Genomic DNA, 18,494 nt, shown 5'->3' on the forward strand with positions numbered 1-18,494 from the left:
AGCGGCGCAGTGATCGTACCTATCGTATGTTATGTAGGACTCAAACTCATAAAACTATTCAAAGATACAGATATAAATGAAACGAATATTCGGATGCTCAGCATTATTGATGGTCCATCCTACCAAAGTTTTATTACTGTTCACAACATTTTAAGACTCGAATATTATATTACAAGAATATAGCAACTGACTTCAAATCATTTAAAACATTTCAAAAAATAATTTTTTTATGAACTTTACCATCGAATGCAAGAATATTTTAATACGCTTTTCGAAAAGCTATTAAAATTTGCAGCTTCATAATTTATTAATTGTCTAGTACTCAAAATAGCCATCTACTCGATCTGGTTGTTGCAAATTGCAAGAGACTTGTCTCGCCAATTCCTGAAGCTTTAAGCCAGTGAAGATTAATTACGTCCACTGTCCACTAACTGCTTTCTCGTAATGTTATTCTATAATGTTTTATCCGCCTATATAGCCAGGCTATCCAAACGGTCTGGAATTTTTATATACACAACAGTATGTTCTGACAATAAATATGTCATTAAGGATTTATTATATTTGAGACCTGTAAGTTATAAAATGAGTAGTGATTATTGTTTACTCTGTAAATAAAAATGTTCCTTGCGCAACCATTTGCTATTTAAATAACCTGGCGTGGACTGCCGAAATTGTCTTATGAAAGACTATTCTTATCAATTATGTGTCGTAAATTAACCACAAATCAGTAAGCTGCTGTAGGTTTTATGATCGTGCTTGGTTTGCACTAAGTGGAAGACCCTCGTGGACTGAAATTTATGATTTATGGCGCAGTGTACAAAAATGACATCATCTCATGATGTCACAAATTTTTAATTCACAACCCCCCTCTGTTCTGGTCTAAATATTGTGTTAGTTCATTGCTCTCCTGTACTATATGCGCTAATTGTAATCATTCACTACTTTATGAAAGCATGAATGATTTTTATGTGTTTGAATGAATGATAAATTATTGTTTGATAGAATATGAGAGCATGGCTGAAATTTACAGACATTAATGCGGTATTCCTGGGATCTGGCATAAGAAACTTGCTGCGTATCAGCGTATGTATGCATAACAAACGGCTTGAAATTACTTTCCACGGAGAGCGCTAGCGTTGTCGCCGCGCTTTTTCGTTTTCAGAGGTACGGAATGAAGTTTTCATATTTATTCTGATGAATTCGAAGAGGGTTTGACAAATTTATCTGGTTGATAAAATAGATATTAACTTACTGCTTGTTGATTTGAAATGATTGCCACGCAGAACAGTAGCGGTACCCGTACGTTACCTAGTACCGCACATGTGTTTTACTGCAAAGTAGCCATGCAGCGTCAAGGTTTTAAAGGATTTTCATGGCATCTATACGACAGAAACTACTGTATTTTTTATGATTCATACTGTACCTGGCAGTAGTCTAATTTAATCACATGATATCTTCTAAGCAAAATACCTAAAAAACGTGACCTTCCCAACCTGTAAGAAATCTAATATGAAGTCATTTATCTGTGAGGTTTTTAATTAATTTATTACAATATTACAATCATATTTTAATAACAGAATAACAATATTGTATAACATATTCTTCTAAAATTTGGAAACCTTGGAGAGGAGATGAATCAATCAATTCTATACACCAATATAGCATAGCCTAGGTATGTAAATAAATTTTTGGAGTTATTATTTTGAAATCTTTGGCAAATAAAACAGCATAAAATTGTAAGTTGTTCATAACTTAAAATTTTTTGCCATTGTAGATTTCTGTTAAGGTTACCTCTTGGTATTCATATTGACCAACATTGGCGTGGCAGGATGGTTGAGTCTATTGCCAGTATACATTAACCAGTCAAGGGCTTCCAGCATTTTCAACTCACAAAAATTACATTATAGCCCGTTTTCACAGCAATTTATTTTTATGATTCAATCATTTTTATAATATCGTATTATATCATCAGGCATTGCATTAGAGATTTGTTTGAATCTAATAAAAAATATTCATAAAAGGGATGTTAAGACTATTTGAAATATCCTATTACAACAGAACTTCATGAAAATTGAATATTCCAGTTCATCTGACAGTTTGTCAGAATAGTAATTAGCAACTTATATTAATGTGCATTCGAGCATACATATATACTTTTTACGCACTGATAATCATATTTAAATAAACATGATCTTAATGTGCCTGAGATTTAGGAATTCTGTTTATTTTGATAGTGGGTGACTTCGATCTTATCACGATCTCCCAGTCTATATAAAATACTAAAATCAGTCGCTTTGGACTTTATCCATTAGTCCATGCTCTTTTGCAAATCTTGTTGTCAAAATATCGAAACTGTCACATGCGAACTTCTGCCATAATACCGTATTATAGGATTATTAAAAACATATCGAAGGTCGAAGCAAACACTTCCGCATTTAGACATATGTGCATAGTTGATGTGAGTATCAATGTTGGTAAATCCATCGGAAAGCCTGAAAAAAAATCATATTGCAGATCCTGTAGTGTAGAATATAGTTATTTGATGAATACCGCTACTTTTGTTGGCCGATTGTTCAGTAACCTTTGCAAACTAAACCTAAATTTGGACATGAATCACTCAAATTGTTTATTTTTTATTTCATGCATGTTTATGCGGTATTCCGAAACTTGAAATGTCCATACCATTGATAATCACTTAAAACATACTTTATAATTGTTTTCAAATAGATCTCAGTTGTTGGGATGATGCCCGGGTAAATTCATGGACAAATGTTTGATACCACACATGGCCTGCCGTTACATGAACAATGTCCCACTATCTGACCTCAGGAAAAGCACAATGTAAGACAAGTTGCAATAATTGTAGTTGTATTCTATATAAACCACATGTTTCTGTGTCAGCATTGTTTTTATTTTACTAAAAACATTTGAGCTTGTATTAGCAAAATAAAGGCAGAAAATTTAATGAGTATTGAGTAATATATTCATTGAATTGCTGGCAGATGATATAATAGTAAAAATAAATAAGTCTCAGGAATATACTATATAATAGACTGTTTTATGATATAATTGACGACTGTTCAATTAGAAATATTGTACAGAAATTGTACAGTATTTTCCAACTTCCAAAGATTTTTTGTCCTTACTTTTTAGAGTAAATCTTTTAGACATTATTTTAGGGTTGGAACTTGGAAGAGATTCTGGTCGAATCTGATGCTGCAAAACCAAATGGACAAGTTGCAGAATTATAAAGAATTTAATTTACATTTGATTGCCATGGATCACAATTGACAAGAAAGTGGTCTATTATTTTTTAATGTCGCGAAAGATGAAGACAATCTGTTACAGAAACAGGAAAACATAGACGGCTCACATTCTGCAAATTCCTCTGCTATAAGAGTGTTCTTCACATATGGAAATATTATCTCGATGCAGATGTTTATTCCACGCCAAACAGAACACTATTGACGGCACAACATTGACATGAAAATGGCTATTCTCTATACCGTAGCGTAGACCATCTCATCACATTGATGGGAGCTTAATCACCAATGAGAATCACCTGCTAAACAAAAAATTTCGAAATTGTTTCAAGACTAAATTGAGCTCACTTCCAGATACTGTATCTACAATAGAAGTTGGATAAAAGCACCAAATGTTTTCTAGTATAAAATTAGGTGAATTGTGATATTTTGAAAGAAAATTTCAAATCTTTGTATTTTTGCTGTGTCTGAGCTGTGTATTGGAATCTTTTCGAAAAAAAAAAATTTAAGGTCTATCAATTTGTGCGATGCCAGTAATAAAATGTAATTCCTTTCCCATGGCCTTGTTCATCATTGGTATTTATATTGTTATTTTCATTGGTAGATTCCAAATCTCATCATGTTCAAACACTACTTGCTTAACAAAGAGAAGACACACTGTGAAATACTGGTGGCTCCTTCAAACTACTCAATGAGCCACAGGCCCTTGGTTGGGAACCGCTGGCCTAGTAGTATATAGAAGTATAAATGTTGAGGCATGCACAAAAAAAGGCACCAAGCAATACCTCAATTACAAAGACAGCATACTGCCCCAACATGGAGCGCATTATTTTTTGACCAATTGAAGATGAAATATCGACAGCGGTCTCCGTAAACAAAAAATGGAGAAAATTCCATATCTGCTTGAATCAATTTTTCCATTTTTATCAAAATTTGCACTGGTGAAAAACAACTTTTTCTTGGTTTATTACTGAAAACTGTATTTTTTCAGTGGAATATATTATAAAACTTTTATCAGTACAGTACACATGCATCGACAGTCAATTATTGTACACATATCTTGAAATGTTTGACCATGTCATTATATTTTGCTATTTATGTTAACCAAATATCGTTCAATCTCACCAATTTCTAACAGCAAAATGGATACAAATACAACTTTTAAAACTTTGCACCTGTTCTGAATATATCCGATGTTCAGTTTCCCGATTTTTTATAGAAAAACTAAACATGCAGACTAACTGTACAGCAGCGTGTTGAACAGTTATTCTGGTTCACTAAAACTGAATGATGAATATCTGCGAACCAACTATATTACTTATTTGTAAACCAGCTGTGTTAGCATTCTAACATAGGCACCGTATGAAGTGATTCATTGTCCTTGTGCAGATGGATATGAATACCGGATGGGCAAACTATACGATATGAAAACACCGGTAGCTAAATTAATTTAGACGCAAAACTTCTTACGGAGAACGAATTGATCGCAGTTGTCTTGCTAATTTGGTCCAAAGCTGTTTCTGGCATAGGTTCGTTGGTACCGGTACAGTGCCTCACCATTTAGGGCTTTCCTTGATGATATTTTAAACAGATGCTTATCGTGTGATGATATTCCGGTATTTCCTACCATTAACGGCTTTCTCTACCACTTCCCGCATACTTGTTCTCCATTATTACGAAGATTCCTCAAGGTTTTCTAACTGAAAACGCCACTCTACCCGCGTTCCGCTGCAAAAAAGTTGTGCAGACGACGGTAAGTAGTAAACTACCACTAGATGTCAGATAGTGACCAACAGATTCACGTTAAATTATAATAAATAAACAAAGGCAGCTTGACGTGCATTGTCTCTGCTCAGACAGATATTCAAGCATGGTTGCAAGCATTGTCCCGTCTGCGCGGTTTCGCTTGTTACTTGTCAGATTTCAGTTGTGTTTCCGAAACTTAGAATAAATGAAGTAATTTAATTTTCATTTTGTCTTCCGATGGGCTCTAGTTGCAGTGATCAAGAACTAGTTCCGAAAAAGCTGCGATAGACTAGCGGTGAGCGGCATGTGGTTGTATATTTTAATAAAAAAAATGATGGTTTTGAATATGTAGCCAGTTTGGGGGTGCTACTTCTGCAAAACACTCGCAAAATAAGCATCCAAAATTTTGCAATACTGTAGTAAAGTTCAAGAAGACGTTTTCAAGGGTCAAGGGAAACATCCGACTTTGGTCGGCTATACAGTACTAATCATACAATGGACCTATAAAGGGGACGGTTGGTGCTTGAAAAAGAAAAGATTTAAAGTACGCCTTATGGTTTGTGAAATATGGTAAGTATACAAATCCACATATTAAACTTTTTATCAAAGTTCGTCAGTCCACTTTGTCCGGGTTTCAGTAGATGATCAAACTTTTTTGCTGGGCGAGTTGTCTTTCTTGTGAATGTGAACTTGGTAGTCGGTTGACATCTGAGCGGAAGAAGCAAGTTGCAAAGAATCAGAAGAAAAACTGGCACAGGTGAAGACTTCGACTAAAAAGATACGATGTAGATTGTCATATATGAGATTTTGCGCCGGGTAAATAGAGATCGCAGGCCGTAGTCTGTCATCTCGGGATGGGGGACGAATCACATGGCAAACCATGGCCTCTTGCCGTGTTACAAGTCAAGGTTATTCAGTCGGTTATTTGTTAACGGTGGTTAGATGAACCACTAAAGTGGCCCGGAGTTCAACATCTTCTTGCACATGACATGATCATCGCCCATGAGCTGCGAACTGTGTAGTAGGCCGTAGGGCAAAGCTGCCCAACCCGCGGGCCGTATACGGCCCGCCAGACTGTTTTTTGCGGCCCGGCCTATAAAGTTTGTAAGCAGACTTTTTATGTTTTTACTATGTTATTAATCAATTTATAGGGTTAAGTAGGTTTCGTGATTTTGGAGTGATTATTCCTGCCATCTATCTACATTCAAATGCCGGTTTTTATTATTTTGTATGTGTCAGGTCTTGCACCCTTGTAGACATCGACGTCATTTTTTTTCTTTTCTTGCAGAACTGGGCGTTCTGTTCGACGAACTCAAAAGATATTGTGCAATCATTGAGGACGAACGCTGAGCGCAATTATGGGAATGAATCTTGAGCCTAAATTTGCAAATTAATTTTCATTCTGATTGATTTCTTACGTGTCTGCTTTGATCGTCTTTATCTCCAACGTAACACAAAAAGTCAACGATATCTTTGGTACTGGTTCTGGGACTTGTTGTCCTTTTATGTTTGTATTTTTTTTATCAAATGTTTGGGTTAAATAAGATTTCGGAAATGTCGTCACTGCGTATCCGTCAATAATTCTAATGAATTGACTTAATGCCATTGCTGCATATTGGCCACGAATAAGTATATATATAGGCAATTCGTCCAGAAATCTTTGTAATGTTACTTCATTAAATATTTGTATTGGCGTTTCAAATTTTACAAAACGACCCACTAAAACTTGATATTCCTGCGACATTGGCACACTTTATGCTCATTTAAACATTGAGGCAGTTTCACAAATGAATGAATAAAAACACTATAATGCAAACATAACACTTAATTTCGACGTGATGTGTGTGTTTTCGTGTGGTCACCAAAAAAGTTTCATGCCCACGCCCCGTGTTACCAAATATTTGAATAGTAAACTGCTATTCTAATATTCAACTTGATATTCGAATAATTTGCCAGCCCTGCTCAGTAACCAGAAAGCAATTATTAACTTGATTGATTTGATGTTAATAAACTTGCGTTTATGTATTATGTAAATTACCTACACCGAAATCGAGACCTAGCTGGTATTAATGTTTGGTGCAAACGTTTGCGGCCCGCAACGAATTTCGACACTTGAAAGTGGCCCGCGAGACGAAAAAAGTTGGGCAGGCCTGCCGTAGGGCAATCCAGCAATCGGGGCTGCTATGGCAAGCGCTTTCCTAACGCTTAGCCAAACGCTAAGGTTAGTGAAGTACGGCGAGTGTGTGTGGCAGTTAATCGTTGCTTTCTTACTGCTTTCTTTCCATGTCATCAACTTTGGCATTCTAATGATAGTCCGTATGATTGGCTACGCTGTAAGTAGTTTTGTACCAGTATCGATTTTTGAGATTAGAATTGCCGGCATTCACGTTCAGAAAACTGCGCCAGTAGTCTGCAATCTCGAAAGTCAATTCGTTAATAGTCAATCCTTGTAAAAGGTGTATATGATAACACTTGCAAGATATTTGACGTTCTTAAACAATTATTATTTTTTGGGTGCGTGAAGATCAAGTTGAAGTTTAGTTACTCATCCAGTAAATTCACTGTAGATATTTACTTCAAGACCTGTCTTAGAAAATTATCGCGCAAATTGTTCTAGGTTAAAAGTTTTTAATTATTTCAATGAACGTTGTTTGATTAGTATCGCTATTTTGTATGTAACTTGCGTAAAATACCGAATATGTTGCCACATGTATGTACTTTTCAACAAAATATTGTATACGCGACTCAACGCAGAGTTATTAACATAGGGTCATACTTTACTGTGTTGGCATCGCAAATCCTATATGGCCCACCTCACCCAGTGTGTGATAAATTAGGTAGGCACTGCCCATCCGGAAGGATTCAGGCCCTTCCAAATAATAGCTGCTCTAAACGTATCGTTAGATGGCACAGGGCTTCGTTCGTAGCGAAGGGCGTAAATAAGCATCATATGAGCAATAGAACTCGCTAGAAACTTTGAGTTTATATTACATTACCATGACGTAGGTTAGTGAAGATATATGTCAAACATGTCGTTAGATGTAGTGAACTTTTTAGACTAACGATTAGATTAAAAATTTAATAAACCTGAAACGCTGCGCAGAAAAACCTACAAAAAATTAACATTCGATACAACACCAACCTTCAAGTGCCTTAACTGACGCAAATATATTTGAGATGCTAGATTTACAATATTCAAGCGAATAAAACAACTGGGCAATTTCTTTTCCGACAGGACCAGTGGTTACAGGGCCGGAGACTCAAAACTCAATATGAAAAACTCTGAACTAAAAAATAGTTTATTTGCAACAGCTACGCTAACGTTTTTTAGATAATGATAAAAAGCACACTACAGCCACGTTACGTGAAGTTCAGTAACAAAATAAGCAAACAATAGAGCTGCTATGAAACGTTTGTTAGCTCAACCCGGTCAAAGTCATTCAGCTAAAAATCAAATTGCTGGCACAATTTATTGCGGCTATGAAATTGGGTTAATCAACAGATTTTCATCTCGTAAAATATTGAAAAAAAAAAACGCTCCAGAAGTATGTGCACTAAGATGTCGCACAACCTGAACCCCAACCGTTACACACATACTATGTATGTTCTGGTTGTGCGCCATCTTGGTGCACATACTTCTCAAGCTCTGAAAAAAATTATAGCCCTGCAGGCAACAGAGTCGCTTTAACTGTGAAATTTCAAAAGTAAAGATTGCCGTCATTCAATAACATTTTAACAACAATAATTTGGAAAAACGAAATATATGATATATATTTGTATTTATTTGATCGTGTGCGTATTCAATTATGTTCGTATAAGATATTAAATTTTATTATTCATTCAAAATATAACCATATGTGAAAAAAATATATAAAGATATATATAAAAACTGCTTATAATATTGACTTTATGAAATTTCTACATATTCAAATTAGTAAATATATTTGTCCAGAAATCTTAGTAATGTTACTTTATCAAATACTTGTATTTATGTTCCAACTTTAACGAAACGGCTCACCAAAACTTGATATCTCCGCGATATTAGTGCTCATTTGAACATTGAGACAATGACCTAGCTCAGGATGGTCCAAACTGCGGAACAATTTTAGAATACACTACTAAGCCATTAGCAGATATTTGAATACATTAGCAGAACAATTTTGATTTATTTATAAACTATTCCAACTGGGAATAGTCCTTTTTCTAAACCCGATGTCGGGATTGATGTTTGTTAAAAGCACGGAATTTCATTGTTTTATCTATAAACCATATGGGAATGACGTCTTGTGATCGGTAAAAGGAGAATTAATTGTCTTGTGCAGACAGGACATAGCCGATGAGATGAGCTCGCGTTAAGTAACTTCTTATATGAAGAGACGTTTTTTGCCTTTATTTTATTCAAAACACTCCTGTATTTTCAAGCGTGGGCCATGTGACAGCAGTGACGAACCGCAGAGCTGATTTAGCGCCGCGCGATCCAGTTTTTTATTTAGCTGGGTCCGACGTGCCAACTTAGACGTACTTGGTTGTTTATTGACGGTAGCACTAGGCCTGCTCACGCTACAAGTAATAAATTCATCATACAATAGGTGTAGAAATTGGTGACCGAAGTAAACTGAGAGCAAACGTATTTCCTTACCCACAACAACGTTAAACCACAGTGTCTGGTGTGTTTTCAAGTAATATCTGTCACGCAAGAATTTAATTCTAAGCGACATTAAAAAACAAAACACTAGAAAAAATACCACGATATTTCTCGGGAAGCAATTTTAAAATAACTAAAGGCTTTATATAGTTTTCTTGAAAAACTGATTGAAACGATAAACTCTCATTCTTAAATATATTTAAAGTGAGTAAACTCGCGATGTTTTGATCACTTTTGGGTTTTCTCCGACTGCGGCCCGCGAGAAAAAGTTTTTGCGGCCCCTCTAATTCGCCTACCCTGAGTCCTAGTTACTGAAAATAAATAACACCATAACGCACATACAGCCCTCATTTTTGACATGTTTGTTTGCTAGTGAAAACTATGTGCAGATTCTCATGTGGTTGTCGGAAATTCACAAGTGCGTAGTGTAATGATTGATTCTTTGATTTAGCGGCCCGAATTAATATTGTGTGCAGAAATTACAATTCACTATAGTGGTTACATTTGTCCCGTTTTTATGATTAGTTTTTCCGTTGTTTCGTGTGTATTCTTATTAGAACACAGCAGTTATATTTTTGGAGTATCGAATTATGTATTCCATTTTTTGCTATAGTCATGGTTATACTTATACTGTTATGGGAGGCAAATACACACTACACGCTAATCTACCACTCAGACACTTCGTTCTCTCGGACATATTTTCAAGCATGGTTGTAAACATTGCCCCGTTTGCGCGGTTTTGCGTGTTACTTGTCAGATTTCATATGTGTTCGCAAAAAATAGCTGTAAATGAAGTAATTTAATTTTCGGCTGTAAAGCAGCAACTTTGACAGTTTCCAATTCACACGGCTGATCACCATTCCCACAACTAGTGCAGGAATCCCGCTTACATCGGCGACGAATACGACTCAAACCATCAGCATTGCCATGCTTGGAACCAGCACGGTGTTCCACTGTAAAATCGTAAGTGACCAGAACTGATATCCAACGAGCTACAATGCCTTCAGGATCTTTAAAATTCAGAAGCCAACGTAGTGAAGCATGGTCAGTTCTCAGTTTAAAATGTCGACCCCACAGGAAGTGACGAAAATGTTTGACCCCAAACTGCAACGCAAAAAGTTCTCGATACGTTGCACAATATCTCTTCTGTTCCTTGTTAAGGATAACGCTGGCATATGCAATGACTTTTTTCTCGCCATTCCGAATTTGACTTAAAACTGCGCCAGCTCCAAAACCAGAACAATCAGTATCTAAAATGAATTCGTCTCCATCTTCCTGTGGAAATGATAAAACAGGAGCACGAACTAACAGTTCTTTCAAGCGAAGAAAAGCGACATCACACTGCTTTGTCCAAGCAAATTCTACGTCAGATGAACAAGAGGATGTGCAATGGTAGAAAAATCTTCAACAAATTGTCTGTAATAATTACAAAATCTAAGAAATGACTGCAATTCTTTGACATTAGCAGGCTTGAAGCCAATCACGAACAGCAGCAATTTTTCCATTACTACAGCTTACACCATTTTCAGATATTACATGTCCCAAATATTCCACTTTACGACGAAAAAGTTTACACTTCTCTGGCTTGAATTTCAGTCCAGCATCACGAATTCGTATACAAACTTCACGTAAACTGCTCATGGCCAGATCAAAGTTTCCGCCATAAGACAAAATATCATCTAAACATGCAAGACAAATTTTCCATAGAATTCCAGCCAAAACTTTGTCTATTAAACGCTGGAAGCAAGATGGCGCATTGGCCAAACCGAAGGCAAGAACACGGAATTGAAAATGATTATTTCCTGGCAAGCTGAATGCTGTTTTTTCCCGATCTTCTGGGTCGAGTTCTACTTGCCAGTACCCAGTCGCCAAGTCCAACGATGAAAACCACTTTGCTTTACCCAATGCATCCAAAATATCATCAATTCTTGGCAAACTGTAGGCATCTCTGATGGTTACCAGATTAATTTTCCGGAAATCGATACAAAAACGACAACTTCCGTCTTTCTTGGGAACGAGAACAATAGGCGAATTATAGGGACTTTCACTCGGTTCTATTACACCTTGATCAAGCATGTTCTGTACTTATTTCTCTGCGATTTCTCTTTTCGCCCATCCAATACGCCGCGGTGAAACTTTGATTGGTTCAGATGTTGACGTTTTAATCTTATGTTTGACTACAGAAGTTCGTCCCAGTTTGCCATCAGGACCAGCAAAAATATCCTGAAATTCGACGAGCAAATCACGAACACTTTGACGTTGTTCAACCGTTAAATCTTCTGGATCGTCGACGAGCTTCTTTAAATGTTCAGGTAGTTCCCTGGTGTCCATGACATCACCATGCACCACTTGTTCCAGAGAAGAGATAGTCAGGTTTTCTCTTGGGAATAGTAAACCGATCAGCAAATCCGCAGGTATTTCTACCGCTCCCTTGCTAGCATTGGCCACCATGAGAGGCACTAGAGAGCATGAGTCGTCCACCACTCCGGGAAATAAAAATAAACCACGATTGTCATACTCGCTCTCAAACACACACGCAGCCTCTGCCACAGCTATGACGTCACTATTGGGTTTCCATGGGCAATTCAAACGACCATAAATCACCATCTCACTCTCTCTGGGAACAGTCACACATTTATCTACAACAATTCTACAACTAGGAACAGACGAAACAGGCTTAGTCAGGGAAACAGTTTTACCATCAACCTCCATTTAACCTACAGACATATGCAAAACACAGTCATGCTCTTGGAAATAATCCATACCAAGCAAACCATAGGGGGCACCAAGATCAGCAATAATCACTCTCTGAACAGCACACACAGAATCAATACAAATTTTCAAGTCAATCATACCACGAGCTTTCAGAGAAGTACAATTAGCAGTTTGAAAACAAACATCACAAGGAGACAAATCACACTCTTTCCCACCAATAGAACAAAAAACTGCATAATCTATAAGCGTAGCAGCACTACCAGAATCAATAAGAAAACGTACAGTAATGCCATTCACATCAACCATAGCATACCAGCTAGTGGGTAATCTCAAAGAACAAATCAAATTATCAAAATCATGGTCCATGCATACATTCGTCATCTTTCCAGTAGCAACTGAGGACCCCCGTGCTGCTGATTTCTGTTTAAAGGCATATCATTATTCTTGGGAGCAGGGTGAAACTGGGGAATACTCCCACCGTCACGAGAAGTTTGGCCATTTCCAAACCAGGCAGAATTTGAGCTATTCCCTGGTGAAAAATTTCCTACCGGGCCACTGGCCGTTTGCTGGGAAGGCTGCGAATTCTGTGGAACATAATATCTATCACACTGAGAAGCTATATGACCCCTGCCATGACATCTCTGGCACTGGTTCTCAGGGCAATTCCTACGTATGTGACCCTTGGCACAACAGCCATAACAAGTAATACCTTCATTCTTACGCCCACCCTTCTGACGGGAAAATCGGGGTTGATGAACTCTGTCAAACATGACACGGAAACAGTCAAGCATCTCCCTAATATCATTCCGCAGCTTACTAAAGTCAGATTCACACACACCATCATCACGCTCAGAATTATTCACAACAGCTACCATGGGCTTACTAGCACGATTACAACCAGGTGCACTGTGCGTAGCATCAATAGAATGACAAACATCAGCCACAGTGATTAATTCATCCAAACTCTGAGTCTGCCTGATGGTCAAAGTCTTACACATCTCGAAATCAGGAAAACCTGAAATGAAACGCTGCTTAATCAGATTCTCACGAGCAATAACATCCAAAGAAGGATAAGCCTTCCTCGACAATGCACGAAGAGAAGTAACATATTCCGTTGGCGTCTCAGTGGCCAACTTCTTCCTGTTAATAAACAGAGTAGCAAAGTATGACTCCTTACCCTCTGGGTAATAACGCTTTTTCAAGTGATTCACTGCAACACTCAAACTGTGTCTATCTGGAAGGGATAATTCATTCAACAAGGACAAAGCCTTCCCACGCATACATGCAGCAAAATGAACACTAGCAATTTTATCAGTCCATCCAGTACAGGTAGTAATGGATGAAAAATGACACAAATAATCATCCAAAGACATACCATCACCAATAAAAGTATCAGGCTGTATATCCATTCTCATACTATTATTCATACCAAAAGGAACTGCCTTGCAATCAGTAACGTTACCATTCACACTTGCATGCATAGGTGTAGACTGGTCAACCACACATTCATCCGCAAAATTCAATTTTTTAATAGTACCGGTACCATTCATCAAACATTCATTATCAGGGCAGTCTGGTTCACCATTCCTATCAACACTCTTAGGCGCCTCAGGGGTTTTTAAAATAGGATTAGGAATAAATGATGGCACCACACTCTCGGCCATGACCTCGTCAATGCTCTCCAGACGGCATATCACCCGTTCGAGTACTTCCTTCATGCCAAAATCTCTTTCTTCAAGTTGTATAACACTGGTCTTGACTACTTTCAGTTGAGAATAAGCATCTTGCAGTTGTCTAGCCAGTTCTTTATTCTCAGCTTCTAGTGATTTATTCTTATCTTCAATTTCTTTATTCGCCATTTGTATTTCTTAATTCACCATTTGTATTTCTTTATTCGTGTTATTGATTTCTTTGTTTTCTGTTTCCATCTGGGCAATTTTAACCCATATTACATCTCGTTCCTGGTCGCAATTCTTTCTTCGGTGTGACATCATGAACTTTTGATCAAAAAATCGTCTGATTTTTCAATTCTGGCGCTAGCTCGTCAATTTGCAACGGTACGACTTAACCGGAATACCGGTAATAATTAGTTCAGAAGATCCAATGTGCTGCAAAGACACACAAATAGGTTCGAAGTTCACGATGCAAACGAAGAGACTTTATTAAAATAGTGTAAAATCCACGCTTAAAGCAGATAAACTAAGAGCGACAAAATATGGTTCTTACCCAGCGACAGCAGAAGCAAGAAGAGCGAAGGCTGCGAGCTGCAGCCAGTTCACATATGCAGTGGTGGTTGGAGTCGAGTAACTGAAACCAATTGTCGGGCAAATTAGGGCTCAGACTCCACACACCAATGCATATACAATAACCAGACAAGAAATACAAATAAAACAACAAACAATAAAGAATAGTACAACTCCAGTCCCGCCACACAATCATTACCTGACACTCGATACAAATGACGTCGTCGATCGGAGAATTTGTTCTGGAAGCAAACAATCGTCTCGCTTCGTCGAACCTAACCTATATAAAATTGTTAGTGCTCCTTTTAAATGACATTTTGTCTTTGTAGCAAGTGCTTACTTTCTAACAATTTATCTTTTCAGCCGTTGTATGCAATACAATACGAAAGAAACATTTTACCAAGCTCCTGACAAAATTAGGAAACGCTCGCAGCCCGTTTAAGTCAAGTCAAGTTTTTTTTCCAACCAGTGAAGGACAAAATACATGCAAAAGAATACAAGGAAAAAATTATATTTACATTACTAGGGAAGGGAAGCCACGGGGAACCAAAACTGGGTATCGATCAGCGACACCCAAGGTTCTAATACTAATTCGACAGATTGGGGAGGATAGTTTTAAAATTACTGATTAATGGTAAATACCATTTGAATTTTGCAAATCAGCCAACTAATATCCATTGTTAGAAGGTATTGCTAGAAATTACCGTGCATTAAATGTGCCATATAAGCCGCGAATAACCGGCGAATCCCCCGTTTGTACTGAAGTAACTGTAACGAATGTGTTGTTCTGCGAGATGGCTGAGTCCTTTGTGCCATACTAACCATCGGCTGATTACCGATATGGTTTGCTGGCATAGCTTAACACAGAATAAAGCCAAGATTTTAAACTACAACGTGTTTTGACGATACTGTACTGTGTTACTTTGGATCGGTATCATGCCTAGTCAAAACCAAAGTGACTATAATACAAGTGGAGACAACGAATTCAATGATGCATATCGGACGCCATTTTGGGTCCGACGAATCGCGGGAACGTGGCAGCCTCTGTTTGTTTTAGCTTCGTCAGTCTGCTAATCAGGTTTCGTTCGTCAATTTGTTTGGAGTTTGTTACTGTTTTATATTTTATCCAGGTAAGATTAGCATTTTTCTTTTGCTATTTGCCTAGTGGAACAATACTGGTATCATGCGGTTTCGTGAAAGTTGCGATAGTTATCTATCTTTTTTTCTCGTGTGAGATATGCAACTTTAAAAACTTCATATCTAATGAACCTTATATTATATTGAGACAATCTAGGAGACTTATTATTATAATTATGAGATGGAAATAAAATGTTGCGATCAACGTACAGAAATCGGCAAAATTGAAAAACGTGAAATATTTTTGAAAAGTCTTTGAATTAAATAACAAAAACCTCGATTCGTCCTTGTTTTAACTTGGACCTTGTTTCGAATGGTATCATTAGATTGAATTTATCCTGCATCAGTAAAATTTTATTCAATGTTCTCCAATTCTTCACATGTCCGCTGCGCGAACTTGTGTTAAACAACGACGTTCCCAATTACTTCGTTACGCTGCGAGCTCGCGACGTTTCGCAATTACGTTGCAACGTAGCAACTCTGCGTTCTTTATGAAAAACAAATATCGCTTTCCCACGCAAGTGTGAAACTTCATTAACCTAAAGCAGGGATCTCCAACACATTTTTCAGACATAAACAAAACTTGTGAAGCTTCAGTCAAAGCAAGCTTTGCCCTAAGTGAGATGATTGCGAAATAGTCGCGTTCTTTCGTTGAAGTATGCTTTATTAAATGTTGGAGGCCTGTGAAGTAACAGCAGCATTATTTTTGTTTCAACAATTAAAGTTAAAAAATCAGCCTTTCGCTCACGACTAACAGATTAGCGTTTGCGTGCTGTCTTAATACTAGCAAACCAACGCAAAATAAGGCCAACATCGAGTCTTCTTTCATCGCTACAAAACAGTGCCAAATATCCAGAACAAGTAAATGAATATGTTTCATGTCTCGTTTTGTGGAAGATTCCAGTATAATTTCAACAAATATATTCAGATTCCCTTTGTTATTTTTTTTGTATCAATTTTGTACCTAATTTGTTGGTTTGTGGCCCGCGTCGCCGATAAATTTCATAAAGTGGCCCGTGACGTATTTTGAGTTGGAGACCCTCGATCCAAAACAAAAAAGCAGGTAATGTTTGAACTGGTATTGTGATACCTGTTCACACCATGCCAAACGTTTAAAAGCTTGCGTTTTGCAGTAAGCATTCCAGAAGCTGATAAAATGTCCGAATTTTCTCGGGACAATTTTTCTTGATTTAACGAGTTGTTGCAACAGTTTCTCCAAAAATTATAGAATGTAAACGGCCTCATGGCTAGCCCATTGTGCGGCCTAATAAATTTCATCGAAGTGTACAAGTTGCACATTATAACGTACAAACTTTGAAGACCAGTTGCCGCGACTGGTGTTACAGCACTTATCAACTTATTGGCAGGATATTTCGATTCTTTTGCGTCGGAAAATGTAAAATATTTACTAGGTGATCTAGCGACGCCATCCTGTCTTCCACGTTCTCGTTGATAAAACTTAATTGTAATTTTAATGATATCCAACAGTGAAAAATTAGCCTTCATGTGGGGTTTTTTAGGAATTAATATCTATGTTTAATAAATCGTTACCACAATCGTTACTTAACACTTTTTCGGTCTTACACACATGATAAAAATTGATAGTTTTACCCAATATTTATGCCACCCATCCAAAAAAGCAATAGTATTTTTGCGCGAAGTAGAAACTATATTTGGCGTTGTACACCGTATTGAAAATTTCATCATGTTCAAATATAGTTGCAAGTTTCTGTAGTGTAATTTGTATTGTAGTTCTGTCAGTCTGTTAAATAAGTTACTTACATCAGAAACTTTTATAATAAAAATAAGCATCGTTTTTATTATTCAACTGTTTAACGATCGCAGGTTTAAATCATTTAGTTAGGATCATACAGCGATAGAACCCTGGACACAAAATGGCGGGTGTGACGTCACACAAGCTAAATAACGTTAACAATGCATGTCCTCACTTTGGTTTTGACTACAGGCTATAAAGCACTACCTGAACATTGGGCTCATGAAACGGACGGTCGATTTATAAATAAAAAGGTTTCAAAGTACGCCTTATGGTTCGTAAAATATGGTAAGTGTGCAAATTCACATTTCGGGCTTTCTGTCACAGTTCGTCAGTCCAATTTGTCCGGGTTTTAGTAGGTAGTCTAGGTGGCTGCGTTGAGACTAACAAAATTGTTTTGGCGGGCGAGTTGTCTTTGTTGTGAATATGAACTTGGTAGTCGGTTAACAGCTGGGCGAAAGAAGCAAGCTCAATTTCAAAATGTCGGAAGAAAAAACTGGCACAGGTGAAGACTTCGACTAAAAAGGTACCATGTAGCTTGTCATATATGGATTTTTGCGCCGTGTAAATAGGGATCGCAGGCCGTAGCCTACTAGTCTGCCATCACGATAGGATAGTATTTTCATAAACTATTTATCTCGGGGATGGGGGGCGAAACATGACCTCTCGCCGTGTTACAAGTCAAGGTTATTCAGTCAGGTATTTGTTACCAATCGGTAGTTAAATGAACCACCCAACCCAGTGGCCCGGAGTTCAACAATCTTCTTTCACATGATAAGCTACCACGGGCTGCGAATGGTGCAGGGCAATCCAGCAAGCTGCTATGGCAAGCGCATTCCGAACGCTTAGCCAAACGCTGAGGTTAGTGAAGTACGGCAAGTGTGTGTGGGCGTTAGTCGTTGCTTTCTTACTGCATTATCAAAATGTCATCTACCTTGGAATTCTAATAATAGTTTGTATGATACGCTACC

At 37.5% G+C, this 18,494-nt stretch overlaps 2 protein-coding genes across 2 annotated transcripts; both read right to left on the reverse strand.

Annotated features, from left to right (window-relative positions):
* Positions 1 to 11,739: 11,739 nt before the first annotated feature.
* LOC144420917 (uncharacterized) lies at positions 11,740 to 12,366 on the reverse strand. The gene has a single exon (XM_078110761.1). The coding sequence runs from the start codon at positions 12,364 to 12,366 to the stop codon at positions 11,740 to 11,742; it is 627 nt and encodes a 208-aa protein (XP_077966887.1).
* On the reverse strand, positions 12,367 to 12,750 carry LOC144420918 (retroviral-like aspartic protease 1). The gene has a single exon (XM_078110762.1). It carries the CDS (start codon positions 12,748 to 12,750, stop codon positions 12,367 to 12,369), a length of 384 nt encoding a protein of 127 aa, XP_077966888.1.
* Positions 12,751 to 18,494: the final 5,744 nt, after the last annotated feature.

This window comes from Styela clava, chromosome 3 (assembly GCF_964204865.1).
Source record: "Styela clava chromosome 3, kaStyClav1.hap1.2, whole genome shotgun sequence".
Taxonomy (NCBI): Eukaryota; Metazoa; Chordata; class Ascidiacea; order Stolidobranchia; family Styelidae; genus Styela; species Styela clava.